The 24786-nt window shown below is 30.4% G+C and overlaps 2 protein-coding genes and 1 non-coding gene across 4 annotated transcripts in view; 2 read left to right on the forward strand and 1 right to left on the reverse strand.

Moving 5' to 3' along the window:
• The window catches only part of LOC109609226 (uncharacterized), a 138803-nt gene that overhangs the window by 35060 nt on the left and 78957 nt on the right, over positions 1–24786 (forward strand). The gene's annotated exons all lie outside the window — the stretch shown is intronic.
• On the forward strand, positions 2948–3020 carry Trnak-cuu (transfer RNA lysine (anticodon CUU)). Its single transcript has one exon. It is a non-coding gene; the product is annotated as a tRNA-Lys (tRNA).
• Positions 5252–6771, reverse strand: LOC109609188 (uncharacterized). The gene is made up of 7 exons (XM_020025817.2): positions 6597–6771; positions 6467–6551; positions 6248–6415; positions 5952–6199; positions 5774–5901; positions 5577–5722; positions 5252–5482 (listed from the first exon to the last, which is right to left on the reverse strand). Exons 1-7 carry the CDS (start codon positions 6684–6686, stop codon positions 5349–5351), a joined length of 999 nt encoding a protein of 332 aa, XP_019881376.1. The 5' UTR covers positions 6687–6771; the 3' UTR covers positions 5252–5348.

Raw genomic sequence — 24786 nt, forward strand, 5'->3', positions numbered from 1 at the left:
TTAACAAATGTGATTTATTTACATCTTGGGTATCATCATATCTATATTTGTTAAAAAAATATATGCAAATCGACTTCTAATTATGAATATCAATATAATGTGTCTTGCAATGATTATTGTTTAAAACTAATCAAATTAAATGAATTTAGATATTGTCCAACTTTATATAAACACTACCGAATACTGAAGCCAATTTCCTTCTGATCTCAATTTTAGTAGAACATCAAAAGGAAGGTCTTTTAATCAGTTATTGTCAACAACACAAATAAAACATATACATATACATAAACATAATAACCTTCCACAACGTTACATGAAGAATATAAATAAGTATATAAATAATTATTTCAGTAATTAAAATAATAAAATTCAATGGACCGAAAATGACATAGACAATATAATTCTGAACAGCGATTCTTACATAATAATTTCTAATTGTTGGACAAAAAAATGCAATATAATAAATAAATTAATAAAAAATATTAGATGCCTGAAAACACAAAACACACACAGGAAAATTCGATATTTAAACAAATAGAACAAATACAGAGAGAGGCAATGGCAATAATTTTTAACAAGAAACATAATAATTATAACATTACAATATAAGGTCCAACTTATATTGTATTTGTAAAAATACGAATTAAAACATTGTCCAATGGAAAATTAGTTTAAAAAGCGTGACATTTATATGTAGACGGCGTCGGTGTGAAAACTGGACCAGCCTATTTCTACAACTACAATCAGCAACGTTTGAAACAAATCCAGCTCGTAGACTAAAATACATTATAGAACTTCGTTGTAATATTAAGAAAAATATGTATCTGTTGTTTCTGAGACAAAAAAGATTAATCAAGGTGGATAATGTGAGTATATTATACCAAAAATATATATGTGGATAATGTAGGGATCTCTTACACGATAACGATACCTTCAGTCGGGATTTATGTAATTTAATAACAAACAGTTGGACATGGCGTCAGATTGCTTTGATCTTGAAAAATTATCCACATGTTCCCATGATAATAATGGATACGCTTTATTTTACTCGTAATAACGCCTAGATATGGTGTTAAATTACAGGCAATCAGGCCGAGCAACTTTTTATGACGCCCGCCGTAGAATTTCCATTTTTTACCACCGCCAACTTTGTAATTTATATTTGATTGTTTAATGTTTTAATCTACGGACCTGTCGCTCTATTAGATTACATTTTCCAGTCGCAATGTGTAAAGATAAGTTTTCGGTCCTTTCTTTCCTTCAAATTTTTGGCATTTCGAATGGCATTATTTTCAATACCGCCGATCCAGAAGTATTAATAAAACTGAAGTAACTGAAGTCGTCAAAAAAATAGCGTAGTGTGCGCACAGATATATAATTACTAAATGATGATAGGCTGCTTCATTGATGTATAATTTCCTATCGAGTGCCACCCTGCAACACAATCACTGGCTTGCTTTACAACTTCAACTTAAATTATTTCAGATCCGGCCTTAATAAACATAGATGTTGTAGAAATTGTTAAACAGAACTGGGAGTTTTGTCTAATACGTTCCTGTGTTCTCCGTATATTATTCCGATAAAACAGCTATAGTTAATCATACAGTTATTACATATATTATATTCTTAGTGACTTTTTGTTCACGCAGTTGGAGTTCATAAAATAAAATGTTTTAAGGATTCTCTTTTTTGTATTTCGTTTTCCAACCAGCAAATCTTAATGTATTTGTTGGAAAAGACATATAAGAAGTTAAAAAAATGTAAAATGTTTAAAAAAGTAATAGTATGGATCAAAACAGAAAAACAGAACAGTAAATAATCGAGGATAAATTATTCCTTGTTATAGTACATTTTTAATTTGGCGATGATTTCGTCGTAAAGATGCTAAAGACTTTCTTTCTGTATTTGTCTCAAAATTCTTTTTATAGATAAAAGCAGTTCATCCGAAATGGAACTTTTAATTTTCACAATATGTATGTTTAGACCGGGGAAAAATCCGATAGACCTGTATTAACTGAAGTGTATTTATAGTAGTTTTGTATAAAGCACATAAATTTCTGTTCTATTGAATTTAATCCTTATGGATTTTTTAAAATTAAATGAAAAATTTTATTTTCAAATTATAAATTAAAAAGGAAATATTTTATGCAGCTAAACTTATCTCATTAATTTAATTAGAATGTAATTTGTAAATTTAAATTTTCTTACGCAATTCTTCTTTTTAAATTTTAATTATTAAATATAATTTTACTGTTTTAGATTTTAATTTATAATAATAACTATGCAAAACTTATTTACACATATAATTTTATTACTTATACGTAAAGAACACAATTACCTTTTTCATATTTTAAAATTTTTCTTCTTAAATATCTTTTTCGAACTTTTTTAAATTATATGAAAAATTTAGATTTCCGCTTTGAAATTAACAATTAAAAAATATATAACTATTTTTTTAAATTAAATAAAATTTAAATTTTGATATATGTTACAATTTGTAAATTTAAATTTGCATTTACCTTATCATTTTCATTTACATATAGTAGATTTTCAGTGCTAGATTTTAATTGTTTTCAAGATCTGTATGTGTTAAACTTTAGAGATAGTATCTAAATAATTATTGTATTATTTTCTTTAGTGTTAGTAAATTTTGTGTATACATAATAACTAAGTAATAAGTAAATAACAGTTCATTTACGGATCTATGTTTATTAGGGTTCTCTACTGATTTGATCCGTATATCTTCAAATATATTATCTTAGGCCCTATATACAGAATGTTTATCATCAATCAATCAAACGAAAGATGTATTTGTCTAATGTATGTATATGAAAATATTAAAAATATTTCTATCTATTCAAAATGTATTTAGGAAACTGGACATAAAATTTTATTTTTATATTGTATATTTGAGAATATAAACATGTGCTGTTGCAATTCTTTCATAGCCCGGCTAGCTCAGTCGGTAGAGCATGAGACTCTTAATCTCAGGGTCGTGGGTTCGAGCCCCACGTTGGGCGCTTACTTTTTTCGACTTAATAAAAATAATATTTTATTAATTAACAATTATTTTCAATAAAAATTTACAAATAATATTTGTATTAAGTTTAATAATGGTTGTTATGCTCATTAATCTATTAATGAATTTAATAAGGATTTTTCACAGTAAGTCATTATCCATTCGAAATGCTTGCACATTTTACGACATACAGGTCAACTGACTCAATAAACAAAATGACATCAAATTACTATCAGTTCCAATTTGAATATGTAACTGTTCATGAGAATTTCCTTAAATTCCTCATAAATTCTGCGTACTCACGTACCGACCGAATTATTAACCATCTCAGGATAAACATAAGCCAATTTTTTCAACGGTTAACCAGCTGACAGATTTATATTTTCATCTCAGATTTATCACATTGGGTCAGCGGCGTGGTTTTGTCCAAGAAATGGGCTGCCAATAATCAGGTGGTAATTTCATTCAACCGAATACCAATTGACAAACTAGGGCCGAAGAAAATGGTATATAAAAGGTTGCTAGTAAAATATGACTAGATGTGTTTGTGTGTGTGTGATTTTATTTATTTATTTAAAGCATTTGCTAATAATTTTATTAGACAGAAGATGAAATAGAAAATTTAATTTGATTCTATGTACACTCACAACGAAATGTCCAAGAATATTTTATAAATTTAAAAGTAGGCATAAACTTTTCAAACACTGAACTGTTAAATGTCTATTGTATCGATGGAACGACGTTACATAGCTTCGGAAGAAATGAATTAAGCAGAACATTTTCAAGATGACTTAAGGCAAATTGAGGTAGTTGAGAGGTTTAGTGTTTTCCAAAGGATTATTAGTCGATTATATAGTCAATATTTGACATTAACTGCTTGAAGATAACCTTTACAACCTTTCCTTACTTGAGTTAGTAACGGAGTTACAGTAAGTCATTAGAAATACTGAAAGAAACATTGTACTTGAGGCTAATTTACATTCTAGAAGACCCTCCTATTACTGGAGCCAATTGCAGTACAAAATTTTAATGGTATGATGATTTTCAAAATTAGATTGATAATTTTACTCACCTACGATTTAAAATTTTGTTTTTATCCCGTCTTAGGGTCGTCCAAAACATTTTAACAAATAAATGTTGCACAATAATAGTTTAGACTGGTATCATTATTATTAGGTAAAACTAATCTCGTTTTTTCAAATAGGTTTTTAAAGATATAAAATAAGATTATGTTTGGTTATTCAAATTACCGTTAATGTTTAATGAACTTTTTGTGTTGATATTTTAAATAAAGGTTCGAAAGAAAATTTAAAAGTTTACAAAATATTCTCAGGCTTTTCTTGCATGTGTAGTTTAGTTTTGTCTGAAGGCTAACTAAACTTGCATGGAACTTATTACATGGCTTTTTCAAATCAAGTCTTTTTGTTTTTGCATTTCAGAAGAACAAATAGGTAAAAAGAAACATACATGAAATGTTAAAAATCTCAGTCTTACTACTTCCTTAGTTAGATAAGTATTAGCGTCATGAAATATATAAGACAGCGGATGAAGTTTCTCATCTAAAGTCACCGAGCACTGAAAGAATCCCGCGTTAAAGAATCAATAGATAACAACCTCTCATAGTTTGAAGCCAAGTTGAAAAGTGCAATTACTATTATTATCTCATCAAAATGAGTCTTTTATTTGAGTATGCCGGTCTTATGGTAAGAAAATGCCAAGGGACTTTCCTTAGTACTGCCCTGATGTCCGAACTATTCATTAAGTCATTAGGAAGATCGAAAAATCGCATGATATTTAACCTAGGAATGCAAATTTGGTTGAATATAGAATGCAATACAAGGCGCTGCTTTGTCAAGAGGCTACAGAGTTAGCGCACTGCAAAAATTGCGATGATGGTGCATAAACAAGAATAATGCAAAAATCCGCTTCTTCAAATTCTCTACGCGGCGTTTTTATCATGAGACCACACAACCAGAAACCGACTAAGAAATAATTCACTAATGATCATGTGCGCATCGTCGCGGGTTTTATCGCCCAAAGAAAAACGTTAATAGAAATAAATAGGAATTATAGTCGCAGTCATTAATGTCTATTATCTAATTGATATTGATAAATAGCTGTGCGCAGATCATTAGCAGTATGCAACGTAGCGGTTATGATTTTTTGTGATTTACCACATGTTACGCGGTCTCGTATTTTAACTAGTTGTTTTATTATTAAAAGGCCGCTAAGAAAATATTCAAAACGATTTTTATTCATGTGGATATCAGCTAAATACTTCTGTAATAAATATTTTATTGTATAATATAATATAAATATAGTTATAAAGCTAATTTTCCTCTTCAAGACTCGAAATATTCGAAAGCGGTGCTCCAGAAATATCTTCATCTGTTTCAACTTGTGCTGTACCTTCTGGTGCTGTTATGGAAGTTACTGGAACTTCTTCAGTTTCAACCTCGCTTGCTAAGTACAAAAGTAATGTGGATAAATAAAAATATTAAAATAAAATATTTACTTTCATCCAAATCCATTAATTAAAAAGTATGGAGTTACTCACTAGTAAGAGACTTTGTAATTTCATTCTGATCAGCAGAAGTATCCTCATCAAGACTGAATGCTAAGGTGGGTATTTCATATTCTGTTACCTCTTCGTCGCACACAGAATATTTTGCAATTTTTCTATAATTGCCAATGCTGTCTTCCCTAAAATGTATGTTAACTCATATTATATTCATTTAGTTATTTTTGACTTACCTAAGCTCTTCATTTTCATCTGATTGATTGAGAAATTCGACATTAGTTATATCTTTTTGAGGATGTGCTTTTTCCATTTCACACCATTTGCTGATTTGCCTTCTAGTGTAATAACCTTTATACGCAGCCTAAACGTAATTAATGTTACGCACTGAATTAAATGCATTAGATTTCTTGCCTTTATTAATGTTGCTGCTCTGTCAGCTTCTTCCTTACTGACTCCTGTTTTTCTATAAAGGTGAATGGCACTCCGAGCAGCAACTCTCCAATCCAGCATGTTCTCCAAAAGGTTCCTTTCAAATTGTTTCCTTTCCTTAAACATTTGATACGCCTTTTGTATGATCAATCCCGCTTCATCGGCTATATATGAAGGTACGCTGGACAGACAGATGATTTCAGTCACAACATTTTCCTCATCGAGGTCATCTGAAAGTATCTTGTAAGAAATTACCGATAAATATTTGTATTAATCACCGTTGCTAGATAAATTGTCTGAAGGTTTGATGTCCATGTGTCTCCTGAACACTTCTTGAATTACAGAAACCACTCTGTCTGCCTCCTCGTATCTCATACCCGTTTGCTCCAGTAAATCAACAGTGGTAATCGCAATTCGAGTTATTGTAGTTACTAACCTTGATGCAACTGCAACAATTTAATTTTACATGTGCGGGTATTCATAAATGAGAAAATTACCTCTGGCGTTTTCTCTGGTGATAAGTAGAGCATCTAAATAATCAGCAATAAATGTGTAAATGTCCTCGGGTTGGAATCTTAAAACCTTGAAAAGCGGTTGATACTATGTTTGAAATATAAATTTGTTTACCTCTCTTGAAATATCACTCATCAACTCATGTAACCCATCAGGTACGGCATATATAAACTTTGCACAATGTTTCTGCAGTGTCACATCCATTATATAATAAATGTATAAATATAATAAATATATAAATATAATAAATGTATAAATATAATAAATGTATAAATATAATAAATGTATAATAAAAGGTATGATATATATTATGTATGTTAAATTCTGACGTTAAATTATATATCTGTTTATATATACAGGGTGCCATTGTAATCAGACGTTGTCATAACAAACAAAAGCAAAACATGATAAAATTAAAAATCTATTAAAAATATGTTAATTTTAGATGAACCAAAACTATTGTGAGGTAAATAAAGATTTTAAATACAAGATAAAAATAAGTGTTACCTACCCATTATTGATTTCACCGTATTAATAGTATTATTTTTTTGCAGGTCAGTGATCTTGATAAGTTAAACATACGGTAAGGTTAAATAATAAATAGACCATTTAAGATTATGTTCTCAAAAATTGTTTCTTAATGTTTAATTTGGGAAGGTCTCTTCTCAAACACTATTTAAGAACGGATATAAATAACTCGTAAATACAATTTGCGATAAATTGTCTTATTTCCAGTTTAACAAAATGGGTATAATCTATGTTAATGGTTGTGAGAGTAAATAGCGATAACAACAAATTTATTAGATCAATCTACTTGACTGCATTCCGTGCATTACAGCATCCATCTATAACTCGTATAAATCTTTTTTTTAACAGTGCATATAATTCGAGACCACCAAGGTTTTAATGGTGGCGTCCGATGTATTACCTCAGGTGGTATTCATACCGCAACAACAATGAAGTCTCTACCAGGAATAATTTCTATATTTAATTTTTCAAATAATTGAATTAAAAATTTGTGTATGGGTGCGTAACATAAGAGTTTAACAGTCATCGCCACCCACGAGATAAATTCTAATTTCTTTGTTGGCTTTTTAAGGAATTTTTATTTATTGTTAGAGAAAAAATTGTGTTCTCTAATTTCCACCACATATTTGAATCAATTTAAAAAAGGCATTTTTGAAATCATTTAAACCGATAAACTTTTTTATAAGTCACTCAATATTTTGTCCAGATTCCTCAGAGTTTTTGTGTTACCTGTATAATTTTTGTTGATTAGACCTGACCCATGGTACAATTTATAACAGTGTCAACAATAATATCGAAAGGGAGAGTTTTGGGTGGCACGCGAACTGGGTCAGACCACCAAATCGTTTTACGGAACCCACAGATCTGAACCTCATGTAATCGTTTGTTTGCGGCGGATCCGTAGTTTCATTCATGATCCGGTGTTGCAGCATTCTTTGCAGCCGACTCGCATCGTTGACCAAGAAACGCTTATTTATCCGACAACCATCTTCATTCTTTCCAGTGATTCCGGAGCCTTTTGATGCTAGAGAGGCAGTGGCGAGTGTCCCGGCGTTTTCTTTGACGGTTCACGGGCACATTCGTTTAGCCCGATTAGTGGACTTAAAAAATGCAACTATTTCTTCGTTTGATGCATTCGATTCTTTGCCAGTATTAATAGGTTGTTATGTCTTCATATTATTTTCATTTCTTTCAAGGAATCAGTTATTTAATGCTTTTAATCATAATTATGTTCAAGGGTGTCAAAAGTATAAATTTATATTTTATGCAGTAACGCATACAACTGAGAAACCAACAAAACAAGATTATTATTTATATTATATTTTATTATTTCACAAATACTCTATGAGGCACATTTTCCACCACAGGATAATATCGGTAGTCCGCAAATTATCGTCCCCATGTTTTTCCTAGCCAGATGTGCGACTGGAGACTCACGAATACACGTGCTCGATCTCGTTCTGCGGCCGTAAGTCTTTCCCAGTTTCCAGTCGAGCAGATCGGAACCAAGAGGGATCCTTCGAGTCGGCTTCTTCACGCACGATCGGTATGATGGAGTGTTCACGAGACGCCCGACGACAACGCCGTGGCACCATCAACAAAGATGAACGGCCGTTTACAACCGACACATCCAAGTGCCAAGGGGATCCTCTTCACTTAATGCCATCGTAGAATATTCGAGTAATTGAAAATGATGTTCATTCACAATTTTAAAACTGTTCATTAAGATTTTCGAATTGGGAAATGGTAATTAATAATGACAAAGTGTGTTTACCGGGTTTTTGCCATTGTCCCTTTGATATATTTTATGTGAAATGATGCGAACGCCAATAAGTCGTGCTTATCCCATGTGATCCAAGGATTTTTAGCGGTTGATCTTAATCTGAAGGAATGATACAGGAAGCGTTCGAAATGTAGCGTGCCGGTCATAATTCACGTATTTTAAACAATTTATCATAAATTTATGTGCCCTGTTAGTTACAGTCTCGTTCCACGTAACACAGAAATGATTTATTTTAAATAAAAACAAGTAGAATGTATTGCGGCGCACACGTGCAGTTATTAATTCCATGCTTTGAGGAATATGAAAAATATTAATCATTTCATTAATAATGATGTTACGTCCGAGTAAAGTAATTATTTTACTAAATAATACATCGGACAATGTGAAATAGATTATTTATTACGAAAAACTATCGCGATGAATTATGGGATGGATGTTCCACGGCGTCGCAGTTGGACATTATGTGTTGCCGTCATTTATCTTCGGTTAAATTGACATGTAAAACAATTTCTTGAGCGCACGCAGGGATGATGGATTAATTACGATTAGAAAAAAAAAATACTTTTTATTCGGTACCGTTTGAAATGTAATAAATGTCGAATACAGGTTAATTTATATTTTGATTTGATTTTTATTGTTTAATAAAAGCGAATAAACATATTACTTATTAAGGAACGGGAAATAGGTAATAAACAAATATCCAATTAATTATTTTATAAGGAAACTTATTTATACATAATTGATTAAAATTGAAAATGCATTATGTACATATTATGTATTATGTAACTGCAATTTTTTGTTCTCTTTTTCTGATTAATTCAAGTAGTTCATTGTATAAAAACAATTTCAATTAAAATTGATTAAGCAAATTTGTTTCTCTGTGATTAAAGTATAAATATTTTTAATAATAAGTACATCGCTATACTAGTACTAAAATATTCTATGTTAGTAATTGTTATAATCATTTGTTTTAGAAAGAAAATAGCTTTAATTTTAGTGTATCATATGGTAAGCTTTTGAAACAAATAGTTTTTCAATGGGGGAAATACTGGACAAAGAAACTATTATGAAATTTCAGTTCAAATCTGACATAAGAAAGAATTAGATGTTCCGGTCCTTGTCCCACCTTAGTGGAATTGTACTTGATAAAATTTTGGCATGGGTATGCTTACTACACAACACAAGAAATAGTGTCTAATGAAATGGGCGTCTTTTGCAAGGCTTATCACCATCACCACAACTGGAAGAGGTCATATGGTCATTAGGGTCTCTAGAATTAATCATTTATTGTAACAGCTGATCTCTTTATCAGCGATAGTTCAGATCCACACTTAGTTTTCCAACTCTTGGTAAACATTATAGTTTTTAAATGAATCTATCTTAAACACTGAACCAGACTGAAAGATTCAGGAAGATTTAGCCTCAAAAGAGCATATATGGGATACGATCCCATGTGTTATCACTTAAGATATAAATTATTACAATTTCTTGACAGATGAACTTCTATCAATTGAAGTTGTATAAAGTAGTTCATTTTAGGCCTCCTAGATGTTTTTAACTTTGGCTATAAACTATGTATATTTTAGCTCCATTCAGAGCATATAGCAGCATCGTTGGTCCAACTTTCAAGCTATTGCTTTAGAAGTATGTAACACTAAACGACATATAAGAGTTTCTGTAACATACCTGAGATTCTTTGCGTCAGGAAAACACAGACCATATAACTCAGTTCATACATCGCAGAGTTATCGACCGTTTTAATAACCGTGAAGAAGCAATTCTTTATTAATTATCCATCACTATATAACGTGTTGATTTTTTTCGTATAACTTGATAATGAATTTATGCTTATTAAAAATTCTAAATATTTAGTAATATTGAATTGTACAAAATGTAATTTATAGATGTCTTAGGAGAAAATAAAAAATTGAATATCAATTTTTATTTAATATTTTTTTCGAAGGTCGAAATAATTATGATATTTCATCATTATTTTGTAGTAATTATTTTTGGAAGTCGCAATTGGCTTAAGTGATTTTAAATCATGATTACTGATTCCAGGAACAGCTGCTACGATCATCTTGGATCTCATTGTCGGTGATTATTTATTTATTCTCCGGTTTCGTATTAAATTAAATCTGTCTAGACTTCGAATACATCGATAAAATAAATATAAAATAACGTTATTAAAAAACGTAATAACCCGAGATAATGTGATTTTATTACCTGTAATGTAATATCATCGGTAAGGCTTAAAAATTAAAGATGACTAAGCGGTATTTGATATTTTTATAATGATTCAAATGTAGGTTAGAAACAGAGCCGCCATATAATGCACTTATTCAATTACGGGATGACGGTCCTGTTTTACCACGATTGTTTATATCATTAAGTCAGTTACGATTTTTTCTATCTAAATCCTCTCTTTGTATTTTGGTGGTGCTTAATTGGTGCCGACAGCCTTGAGGGACTTCTTCAGGCCCTCTCCGTTCAATGCGAGAGAATTTTTACTTAAGTCTCGACGCATTATTTTGTTAATGGAAAGCTTTCACTCCTTTGGATGTACTAAGTGATTTTTTCTTAAATAAATTTCGTCGTCAATAGGACATCTTCGTGGATTAAAGTTTCTTCAGAATATCCAGTGGCGGAGATTCACATAGTCTATTAATTATTTACAGGACTGTGATTTATAATATATATATTAGGACATTTAATTACTTGTTTTGAGAATATTTGCCATATTTTTTATTATATTCTTCTTAAAATAAATTGGTGGAAACACATTAAACACTGAAAAAGGTAAAATTAAGTCAATTTATTACATTAAAAGAAAATATTCTTCTATTTTACATATTTTGTATATTTTTACATGAGATGTTAGATATATAGTATTAGACATAATAGAATTAATATTTAATATTCAGATATATTTTATTGTCAGTTTGTTTCTCCCATATTCAGTACCAAAATGTGTGATTGATCTTTATTAAAATGGTATAAAGCAAACTGACATCGTTCGCAGGTTGTATGTTTCACAATCTGTTGTGTCAAGACCTATTTAAATGGTTTTAATTCATGGCAGATTTAGGAATTTCAAAGGAGGTGGATCACTTAAAAAAACGTCAAACAGATTCGATAAAATAATAATTTTTGAGTTCTTCTACAGGTTTACCTGCACAAAGATCTGCTAAAGAACCTTAACTTTAATTTAAAAATCTGCTATTCCACAAGATATGAATAAACCTTCATTAATGACGAATTAAATATATTTAAAATTGAAGGCAATATATAGGTACGACATCCTGAAAATTTAGAGATTTAATCCAAAGTACGTTTGCACCACTTTAAAACATGGGAGCGGCAAGATATTAGTTTGGAATTGCTTTTCTGGTCACGGAATGGGTCCAATTCATCGCATCGAAGGGATTACGTACAATGACGTATTGCAATTCATTATGTTATCTCCCGCAGAGTGGACTGTGCTTCTAAAATTTCTCTTCCAACACGATAACTACCCAAAACACAAAATGGTTAAGGGATGATTGCAGAACCACAATACTGAAATTTTAGAATGGCCAGCTCAATCACCCAATTTATACACCATCGAAAAATTTATGAGAGATGGTGGAGAATGGGATTCGAGGCAATAATTGTTTCAAGAGATTTAAATATTGATATTGATATTTTGCACAAGCTATTGGAATCTATGCCTAAAACAATGTCGTGCAGTAATAAAAATTAGACAAAAATATTGGAAGAAATATTGTGTTTTTTTATTGTTACGTATTAATTAATAAAATTGTTTGATTTGATTGGTCGCTTCAATTATGTCAACATAAAAATTAAAATTTTACAATGTAAATTATGTAGTTTTTTCAAAAGAATATTATTCTTGATTATTACTTAAATGTAATGCCTGAACATAAATACAAGTCATTAAAATTTTACGACTGGAATTAGGAATCATATTTTATATATTTTTATACATCAGTTGTTACTGACATGGCCATTCTATAAAATTTTCAAATTTCAAAAAATTATTATTCTAAATTATATCTTATTATATAATCTGTGAATAAAGACAGGACTCCCACCAAAAATTTAACTTTAATCTCAAATTTTAGGTTATAAGAAATTTTTGGTTTATAAGATTTATTACGAATTTGTATATTTTTTATTTTTTATATTCGTTATTCTTCAATTTTTAATGAAATTAAATTTGAATATATTGTTTTTGAATATGAAAAATTGTATAGGAGACTTTTGTCTGATTGAAATAGAAAACATTTTTTGGTATGCATAAAGTTTTCTATTATTAAATTAAAAGAAAATTATAAAAGAGTACAAGGTTGTTAAATTTGTTATTAAATTTTTTAAAGACACCTATAAATCTGAAATGCTGCTGCTTAATACAATTTCTTCCTTTTGGTACAAACATTGCGAAATACCATAAGGGTGACAAATGGCTTAAAGATAACAACGTCACATTGTCCACAGTCCGAACAGCATTTTAAGGAAACGTGCAAAAAAGCGCATGGCGGAAGAACGTGAAACCACACGTAATACTCCCTTTTTCCACATGGCAAACGACGAAAAAAAAAAAAAACAGTAAGAACAAGAACCTCCCGGAGTCAAACGGAGCGCGACAGACACCGTCTATTGTTTCTTAATGTTTTGTTTTGCGCCGGCCGCCCCGGAGAATGTCGGCATGACGTTTGAAATCATGCATTGCATAATAGCGAATGACTAATGCGATGGAAAAAACAACGACATCTGAAAGTGCAAGTCCGTTGCATCCGAGATAGTTCCCTGATTGAGCACGAGGAATCCGAAAGATTATTCTTGCACGGGAAATTGCAATGTGAATCAACCTAAACGGCTCGCTTACAAAAAGAAAAGGAAGCAAAAAAAAAAAATAAATAAATAAGAAAAGAAAGAAAAATAAAGATGCACACGTTGCTGATTAAGGAGTGGACAGTCACATCGTACGGGGGGAGTTGAAGTCGATTGCGTAATGCTAGTGAAGATGGACAGGACTGCATCGCTGCGTGACCGAAAAGTGAAGTCGATTCTGCAGGCGAAATTCGTGAAAGTGCTGTTATCATCGGGCCTCTTCTGCTTTGCGTGTTTATTACCGCTGTTCCGGGATAGAGAAACTCATCTGCACAAATACGCGCTTCAGTTAAAACTGCACAGAGGTCAACTATAAAACGTGTTTTTTAACGCTACTTTACAATGGTGATTTTTTAGATGTAATTTTAGAAACAGAACAGTTACATTTGAAAATACGATAGTTCCAGCATATTTTATAACTGTGTGTGATAACAGTTTGTGTGTCGTTTAGATAAACTTTATCAAGATTCATAGATAAAATCGAATTAATTTTTATTCTTCATAATTTGATTCAGTCACACAAACATTATTCTGGAATGCTTTTTGCATTTACGAAACTCTCACATTCGTGTAGAATATTTCATACCTGTTAATATTTTAAACATTACTTGTTCAATAAATAAAAATATTATACAACAAAAATCTGAAGATATTTTAATTTTATATTACACGTTTATGTAGATCTTGAAGCTTAATCCTAACATCCTAACATCCTAACTCTATAGGATTTAAGAGTAGTGATTCCTTCGTTGGTCATCCAATTTGGCAAATGTGGCGGAAGCTTTCACTAATAGCATCAGCAAACGCAACGGCAATTGGCTTCAATTTGTTGTTTAAATATTGTTGTGTCTTTCAAAATCCATTTGGAAAAATTGGACCAATTCTATCGGCAATAATGTTACCATTCCAAACCATTATTGTACAATTTCTATATGTAAAAACTTCCTAGATTCATCGCTGAAAAAAAGTCGAGGTCTTCTAAAATGTGGATTGGCTTCATATAATTAATGTTTCTTACAGTATCTCGACTAACGACTACATTATATGCTTGTTATAACTCTGTTACCAACTCAGGTGTTGTAAGAAAAGGTTGTCTTCGACCAGTTAATGTTAAATATTGATCCTGAATTGCTGTTGTACAGCGTCTACGACCTGGATGCTGTTTAATCGAACTACCAGTTTCTCTAAAGCGCCTCCACAGCCTACTAGTGGCACTTTGGGAAACACTAAACTTCTCTGTTACCTCAATTTGTCTTAAATTACCTTGAAATGTCCCACAGCTTGATTTATTTCTTCCAAATGCAAATGATGTTTCAACATAAAACAATTTTGATACAATAGACATTTAACACCCCGGTAGAATAAATTGTAAATGTTTGGGCTTTAATTCATAATAATTTCACGGTATAATACAAAAAGTACGGAAAGTAAATTTAAACAATTTTGGATTCTTAAATTATTTTTTATATAGTTTATACACGATGTGTCTTATTAATTAATTAATAAATTTTATAGTAATCATAGAATTTATTATTATATATATTTTGAAATATTTTCATTAAAATTGAATTACATAAGTGGTGTTTCACAGTGAATTTGGTTGTAATAAACTATGATAATTAATTAATTAGTGTTTAATAATTTCACGACAAAGACACTCTCCACATGGCGTCCGTCATTATTTCTATTCACGGAACAACTTTTCCAGTGTTTGATCGTCATACACTAAAGTAGCAGACGAAGGATTTTTTTATAAACCTTTAATTGCTTCTTCGGGAATGCGACAATCGTTAAAATTTAAATTGCTGAAGACCAGCACACGACTGATATTACAAATTATTTAATCATCTTTAATTGGAAACTTAATGCAAGATTACAATTTGTCGCTGGAGATCTGCGATTCATTAATTTCGATGACTTGTTCCATTACGCAGTTGATGGTTAGATGAAAAATCTAAGACGCCCTTTGTAACATAATGTGGGTGAAAAATGTGTGAGAATAATTAGGCGAGGTAATTACAATCGTACACCTGCTGTGGGATTAGTTAAAGAGGTTATTTCAACAATTGCACTTGTATATTTGATTTTATAATGATTTACTTCCAAATATTAGATGATGGGAAAAGTAATTTATTTTCTTAATGTTTAACTTTAAAATAACTTTTATTCAACGAGACTTTCTGATAATCATTTTTTGGTATCGTTCTACAAACAAATTTATGGAATTCGAAAAATGGATTTTTGGAACTGAACCTAAATAAATAATAAACGAATGGAGATATATCTGGATTGTGTGGTGGATATGGTATAACTTACCATTTAACATTTTGGAGATTGAGTCTTTAACCTGATATGTGGTATTGCGTTTTTAGAAGAAACAAAACTTTTCTATTGTCTAAAGAAGTTCGTCTTTGAGTAAGTTTGAATCTGGTCAATTTACGGGTAAGGGAGTTGCATTAATTGTTTGTCCTTTTGGTTAGTAGTCAGTATGGGCAGAACATCATACGTCATCAAAATCTTCCTTGGATTAAGATCGAGAAGCATTGTAGTAGTCAACTAATTTTTCGTACCATGCAACAACGATAAACAAAAGGTTCATTTGGATTACGTGCAAAGAGAGAATTGGCAATTGTAAAACTAATTTTGTAGTTTGCACTTGTGTGAAATCCATTTGTCCAACTTTTTTAAATTAACTGCATGACACTTCTTTCTAATGGTTCATTCATCGCAGATTAATGACTGATCTGTTTCTAAATATGTTGCATGAGGATTTTATAGGAGATATTACTTAATTTCTTCGCTGGTAAAGGTTTCACGACGACCTTAGTGTTGTTCATCTTCAATGCCACTTTCATTCCCATGAAACCAAAATCGTGGGACTTCATCACTTACATCATCTCCAAATCCATTTGGTCCAAAAAATGTTTTAATTACAATATAGGTTGTAACAAATATTATAGTCAGAAAATACATAAAAAGCTTTTAAATAGTATTATAGTTTAATACAAAAATAATAAAATATAATATAAAAAATAATTTCAAATAAATCATGAACAAATTTATTTGTAGCCATCTAAAATTTAAGTTAATTTTAAAAGAAGTCATGTCAGTCATGACTTATGTCCTTCAAATAAAGAGTTTTTAATTGAAAAGCCAGGGAATCATACTGGCTCATGTAGACGAAGACTTTTCCTCCTTTCCATCAACAAATTACATTGTCTGCGTTCGACGAACCCGTCCCCATAATTAGTCACCATCGCAATAACAATTTTTGTGAATTGTCCTCAAGATAATGGTAAATCGCGGACGTGTTTTGGCGAACGCCAAGTGCCGACCGACGCTTACGTAACTAGGTGTAAATGAAATTTGCTGTCGGGTTATGCTAATGGTCCACATGAACAATAACGATCGTGACACATTACAGGCACTTACGATTTATAATGCAGAACAACCGTAAAATTCGTCTTGTTTCGTAGGCTTGATGGACGATTGTTAGATAAAAAAAACAACCAGCTCCGCTAATACATGTGACTATACAATTCAAGTGAGTTTTAATGGAGATTTGCATTGAACAAGTACTTGGATGTTCTGCATATAACATTAAAGATGGAAGGCGTAATCATTACTAATACATTCGTTATTAAATAACTTATTAAATTAAATAAAAGGAATTTAGCATTTTTTGGAATCAATTTAAAATCGAATTTATGATTTTCTATTAGGAAATAAACTCTGTTCTGTTCAGAAATTATAAACATTAAACTATGAATTAAATTGGAACCATTATAGGCAGTAATTATTTTATTAACTTTTATGAAATTTGGCACAAACAGATAAAGAAAAAAGATTTATATGTCAATACAATGTATGTTTGGTTTATAATTGATTACAGTCGTGTGTATGAGAGAGTTTGAGCAATTGGAATCTTGTAACATAGGGTCAATCAGACCAGGTAGACTCAAGCCTACTTCTCGTTTTTGTACTCAATTTTATCAAACTGCCTCTTCCTCGGAAAGAAAGTCATAAGCCAAAGAAAATTACCACATATTTGCGCTTGAGTGCCAGTAGGGACTTTACAACGTCGTCCTAGCAGCAGCCAAAAAACTCTAGAGGAGCTCCTATCGCTCCAGTTACGGTGTGGAGACGCTTGGCAAATGCAGGTTTTCGTTCACGAAGACCATTGCAACGATTACATTGGACCCATAATAATAACCAACAACGATTGGAACGGGTAATGTCTCATTTAGTGGACGGAATCTGCAATTTTCAAGCTGCTATCGGCGAAAACTTACACTACAACTTCCCTCGAGATTAACATAAATCAATGTATGGGATAAAACGATAACTTTCAAACCACCAACTCCGCACTTACACTCTCTTATAACTTCGAGATATAATTTCGACAACATAGACTAGTATACCTCAAGAAGAATTGAATAACCTCATAGAAGGAATACAGAAGAGGTGTCGGAACATTTATCGCTACCCAAGGAGAACATAAGTATGTATAAAAATAAAAATTGCTGATTTATATTAAATTTTTTAAATCTTACATATTTTTAATAAATCATTCAATTTTTTTTTTATTTTTTCACGAGAACTCACTTTTAATTAAAAATTTAAATTAAAGTAGGTAAAATTAAAAAAAAGTCAATTGCATCACGATTTTTACACACGTTTTCCAATATATTTTGAACTTGAGTTTATCATGTTGTATTTGCCATTATAATAAATTTATTGAACTATTTTCATTATTATTTAGAACGTAACAATAGTTTAATTATAATTAAATTGTTGTAATAAGTTCCACTTGTTGGTTTCATGAGGTGAATAAAAATGGCTGTTTAATATGATAATGCAAAGTATTTTTAATGATTAAGGAGGAAAGAAACATCCTATTGTATTTTTCAAAATGAATGTTTCTTTAGTAGTCATTTGTTTATTGTCAAATAGTCAAAATATCAAAATTATTCAGTTTCATAAACATACAAAAATTGTATTATAAGTTCGATTTTTCAAATAATAATAAAAATTATGAATATTTATATTTAATATAATAATTTATTTATAATATCAGTCTAATTTCACCACATATCTTAAATTGTTCTTATATGACACTATTAATAATATTTAAGGGTATGGTAAGAAGCAATGACTATTATAACAAGACGAATTTTCTTTGTCCTGATAACCGAGTCATTTATAATGGCACTAACTGAACGGGCACAGACTTCCTGAAGCGTCATTTACCGTAAATGTCAGATTTGAAATATGCCATGGAGATGGCACCGTTAATATGGACCATAAATAATATTATGTACTTTCTTCTCGTTCAGATGCGCATTCACGTTTCTGTTTATCATTAGAATAATAGAAAATTAAAGAACTATCCATGAAACACGAAAATAAAAGGTTGCAACCGCTAAGTATGTCACTACGAACATTTCGGTTTCGAACGTATTAATTAATATAATTAATGGGACGGACTAATATCATAAACGGTTATTAATGCCGGACCCTTTGGTCCGATAAAAATCTAAAATATTATAAAATAAAGCAATCATTGTGAAAATTACACGTCAGAAAGTTTGTGGTACCACCTAATGATATATTTATGGACGAGGAGTCAATGCGCTTCATTCGAATTTAAGTGCCCTGTCAATCTAGATCTATGAAGAGAATGTTACCTTTATACGGACGAAGTTTTATTGATAGGTTTGAATGAAGGTACTTAATTTTGGTTATCTGAACACACAAAACTGAATAATATAGTCATTATGTGCAATAAATACATGGTTTTGAATTTATAATGTCAAGAGGTGGGTTAGATTAGATGTATTATTGAAAGAGTTGTGATTAGAGCATTCCTTTCCTAATTCAGCTTTAAGAACCAGAAGTTTGACATAATGATGGGCATTGTTACTATCAAAACATTTAGACGATTTCTAATCACCTGCGTAAATATTTTATTTTAATATAGATACAATGCGGTTTAGAATTTGTTATTTTTCATTAGCTTGAAGACGTTGAAGGTTCCGGTACCTGGGTGGGAACTATGCTATAATATAGAATTTGGAGTGGTGATATATATTTGTTGTGATACAAATTGTCATCGATTTGTTTGTTGATTTCAATATCGAATTCGACCGTTTTCCTGTTCATCTCGCGAGACAATTAAGACTTAAACCGTCCACCACACTACTGTAAATAATGTTTTGCACAAAGACGTACCTAAAACAGGATCCATCCTGGTCAGTTTTGCAGTGGGCTTCGCCATCTTAATAGCTGCAATAAATCCGCCGTGGATGTGATGAATTGCGCGACTAGAAAAAGACCCGCGCCCGATTAATCTATCTCGGGAGACGTTTATGTGGCCGAGTGTGAGAAAACAAGCCACGGCTGAAAGTGCCGAACACCAGGTGGACACCGCGATTCGCATTTTAATCGAGTTTGTCACCTGAAGTCCACTGTTCGAATTGATTTATTATATCGACTGTGAGCGTGGCGGGCACACGGAAATTGCTCGATTAGTGTAAGGGCCCATGAGGAAACTTTGAAATTACGGGCTCGCGTCTTAACAGTACAAATAAGAGAGGCAACACGGATAATAAAATAAAAGGACAATTTGATGATTGGCCGATTGGAAATCCGCTCCACGTCGATTGAAAAAGAAGAAAACAGTTAGAATATGTAACAATATAATAATGGAAGATTGCAATCTTTAATTAAATCCCAACATATCGGACATCGGTGTAAAAATAGTCATTATTGTATCTACTGGCGCATAAGATTCTGACACACATATGGGTCAACCATACAAGAATGAATTATGGTCAATCTTTTTGCATAAACATGTGTTTCTTTAATTTTCTCATACACCCAACCCGAATTTTTTAATTCAAATCCGTTGTAGTTTAAAACAAAATTTTTGCTAATCAATTCCTTATTAAGTACTCTTCAAGATAAAGGAAAATTAGCATTATTTTTTAATATGTTAATTATGTAATAAATGTTCTAAAATGGTCATTGTGATTGAGAGACTTTCATTTTAACAGCATAATTAAAAAATATTATATATTTTATATATTATATCACTCATAATTTTTACTACTTATCATTACAATTGTTTTTAATCATTTCAGAGTTCATGAAGTAACATGTTAAAAATATGATTTAGTAATACCAATTTTTGTCAATTGAATCTATTGATGTACTTTTTTCTTATCACACACATGAGTCAGTCCATATGCATTTTTTATCTAATATGGTTAATAAAAATATGGTTTAGTAACACCAAATGGTCTCATTATTTATTTATTATTTTTTGTAATTTTTGTAATCAAATATTTAATTAAATAATACTTTTTCTATTGCCTTCTTATTATGAAATTTCCCTAAATGATTTCAATTGATTACTAGAAACTTTAATTTTGACTCCAAATTAAAAAACAATATGACAACAATACTACTTGTTATCCAAAATTATTTTTAATCACTCTTGAGTTTACCGTAAGAATATTGTAATTGACACTTTCACGGAATTCAAGAATTCAGGAAGTAACATAATATTTCTTAAAAATATAGTTTAATAATATCAAATCACACACGTACGGTTCAACAAATACAAGAATTATGGATAATTTCATAAATAAAATAAAATATATGTTTTCTGTTTTTTTTTTTTTTTTTTTTTCATCAGATTTATCCAACACGAAAATACTTATAAATTAAACAACTATTTTATTATTGCATTCCTTATTCCTCAGGAAAGTTTAAAATTATTTTTTATATAAAATGTTCAACCAAATAAAACCTACTCTATTTATTATGAATTTTCCGGAAATGAATCAAATCACACTCATGAATCACTTATAATTAGAATTATGACCAATCTTTTTGTATAAAACACATTCATTCTGATTTTTTATACTGAAACTCAACGGAATTTAATTCAAAATTTTTGCTATTGCTATATGAAGTACTCTACAAGAAAACTATAAATTATTTTTTTTAATTCAATGAAACGACACTTTGTCCATTTATTTATTATGAAATTTTCTAAAATGGTTATTATTGGAAACAACTTTCTTTCTGTTAAAAAATATTGAAGCAATTTTTTACTACTTATTACTAAATATTATTTTTAATGAGTTTTGAAATAGATATTTTAAAGGAATTCAAGAATTCAGGAAAAATAGTTTATTAACATCAATGACACACATATGGGTCAATTTATATAAGAATTATTTTTGCATAAAATTTTCTTATCTTTTTTTATTCGATACAGTAATACGATTTTTATTGAGATACAATGGATTTTAAATCTAATTTTTTTCTGTTGCGCTCCATATCTGTAATATTCCTTAAGAAAAATTTTCTTTTTTGAATAAAGTATCCAAAATAATTTTTTTTCTAATTAACTTTATTTATTATAAAATTTCCTGAAATGATGAATGAGAGACACTTTTATTTTAATTGCCTAATTGAAAAAATATTATTATAAGTCAATCATAATTTTTTACTATTTGTCATTATCATCTTACACTTTATTGTAGGAATTGATGCTTTCAAGGAATTCAGGAAGTAATATTGTCTATAAAATTAAAATGCTAATAGCTACTAGTTAATATTATATATAAAAATATATAAAATTTAATTGACTTGACAAAGGGTCTTATAATTCCAAAAAATACTGTGTTTATAACTCAGCTTTAGTGAACAATAGCTCAAGAAACACCCAGATATTATGCAGAGGGTTGAGTTAAACAAGTTATAGTTGTATGTATGTTCATCTTCCTGAAAGCCAGATATAGTCTTTTTAGGACCTCAATGTATATAAAAATTGTTGAACAAGCTATTGAGTTAATGAGTGTGTCTTTTTCAATATTTAATGTGTTTTAATCTCAATTTTATGAAAGATATTAAATATATCTTGATAAAAAAATACTTGATAATATCCATACGAAATTGTCTATGAATATCAGCCCCTTCAAAGATTATTGTTATTTAAATCACATGGTAAAGCAAAAAAAAAGCATTCGAAAATTTGATGGTACACCATACTTACCCCTTACCTTGCGAGAGCTCTGGTGGAGACACGCGGCAGATTAGAGGCGAACGATACGGCACGGATAATAACAGGAAACGGCGGGTGGAAAAAGTGGCAGCGAATAAGTGGTTCTAATAAGTAATAATGGTCGCGGACGGAGTGAGCTAACAATACGGGGCCGCCACCCACATAATACGGAAGATGGGACGCCCGCAGCAGACACGCGAGCCTATAAATGCGAGCGGACCCAACACTGGCGAAAACCGTGCTTCTAAGAAACCACCGACGAGCACTGCGATGCCTGTGGGTTCCTGAAATAAGTCTTTCAGTTTCGGTTATCCTGCCTTTCCCCTTCCTGAATGTTGAACGTTTACTTTTTATTTTGTTTGAACTGTGTTAATTTGTCTTATGCGTTGATTTTAGTTGAACATTATCAATTGGCCAAGATGCCACATACATATCAAGTCGATGATTTAATTAGACGAATCCGAACGACACACTTTTGATTTAATTTTGATTTGTGTCAATTAAATCGTGAAAACCGTCACCAGGAATCATGTCTGCACTGACGGACAATTTTCTATTAATTAAAATGATTAATGCAAAATTTAAGCAAAATTTACGACGGGAAATTAACCATTTACTAGTATAATTGCGTACAAAGCAATGCGTAACTGTACATAGAAAAAACTGGTGTGCGTCATTTAATTAATTTATATAATTTCCTGCGCTTATTTTCGACAGAATAATGTGAAAAGGACTAATCATTGAATCTTAATGTTTTTAAAATATCTGTCCAATTTTGTTTGTACACACTAAAAAGTAATTCAAAAACTTGTACAATGGTATAATTAATTTCATATTGCACTTGAAGTAAAAGTGAAAGAGATTTTTTATAATGCGGCTTAAAATTGTCATGATAATAAACCGATTTAACAAAACATTTCTCAAAAATTAATATAACTGGAATATTAAGAAATTTAAAATATTATTCAATTTTTTTGAAAAGATTTTTTACTTTAAAAATTAGATTTTCATAATTATTTTGTTGAAGATCAATGGAGACACCATGTATGATAATTAGTTTATATTTTAAAAATTTTGTTACTTTTTTATTTCTTTGTGTATTTTAATTTTCATGAAAATATTAAATATGTGAAATATTTGTGCGTAAAATGTTCAATTGAAATTTTCAAAATGGTTCGAAATTTTCATAATTGGTCTAAAATCAACTAAGCACCTTATTTTCTAGTTTTTTATGTACAAACATTAACTTATTGACATCAAATCATAATTTATATTTAACTAACTTCAATAAGCTGTATTACTTAATGTTTGAATAGTATCTGTCTTTGTTAAGAATGCAGTATCATCTCCATACTGATATCCTAGATATGGCATCTCATGCGATGCCTCTCATGGATTGGTCTCAAAACTCCCTATGTTTATAATTATGGTTTTGTCCAATTTCAGTTGACAACTTGTTTTCAATTTTCTAAAAATCGTTCTATTGATCTTATTTCTTGTGTACTGAAGGAAGAATTTATGCTGAACAGTATCAAATTCTCAGATCACACACAATCCATTTGTATTTGTTCTCCTTTATCCATAAACTTCTAATGTAGTTTTTCTAATAATACTGTCGATTGGCTATTTTGTATAGCCATCTAAGGCTGTGTTTTTAAATCTTTACCTTTCAAAGAATCTGTCAATTCTGATTCTATTATGGAGAGCATAAGTTCTTAACTAAGTTGCCGGGTAATAACTATTATAATGAAAAATATTGAGTCAATATAAAAAAAAATAATTTAATTAATATTCTAAAAAGCTTTCAGATTATCTATACAAGATTTTTTTCTGGTGTATATTTAAATTGATAAGAATAAAAGGTAAAAGTAAAAATATTAATTATGGAAAGCAATTAATTAGTAAATTAAAATTTTAATTGATATTTTTCTCGGTCTCCACATTTCGGTCATAAAGTTTTTCTTCACTGTTTTCTAAGGTATCTAGGACTTCCATTCATACCGTAACACCGGAGTGTTAAAATA

Source organism: Aethina tumida, chromosome 1 (assembly GCF_024364675.1).
Source record: "Aethina tumida isolate Nest 87 chromosome 1, icAetTumi1.1, whole genome shotgun sequence".
NCBI classification, from domain to species: domain Eukaryota; kingdom Metazoa; phylum Arthropoda; class Insecta; order Coleoptera; family Nitidulidae; genus Aethina; species Aethina tumida.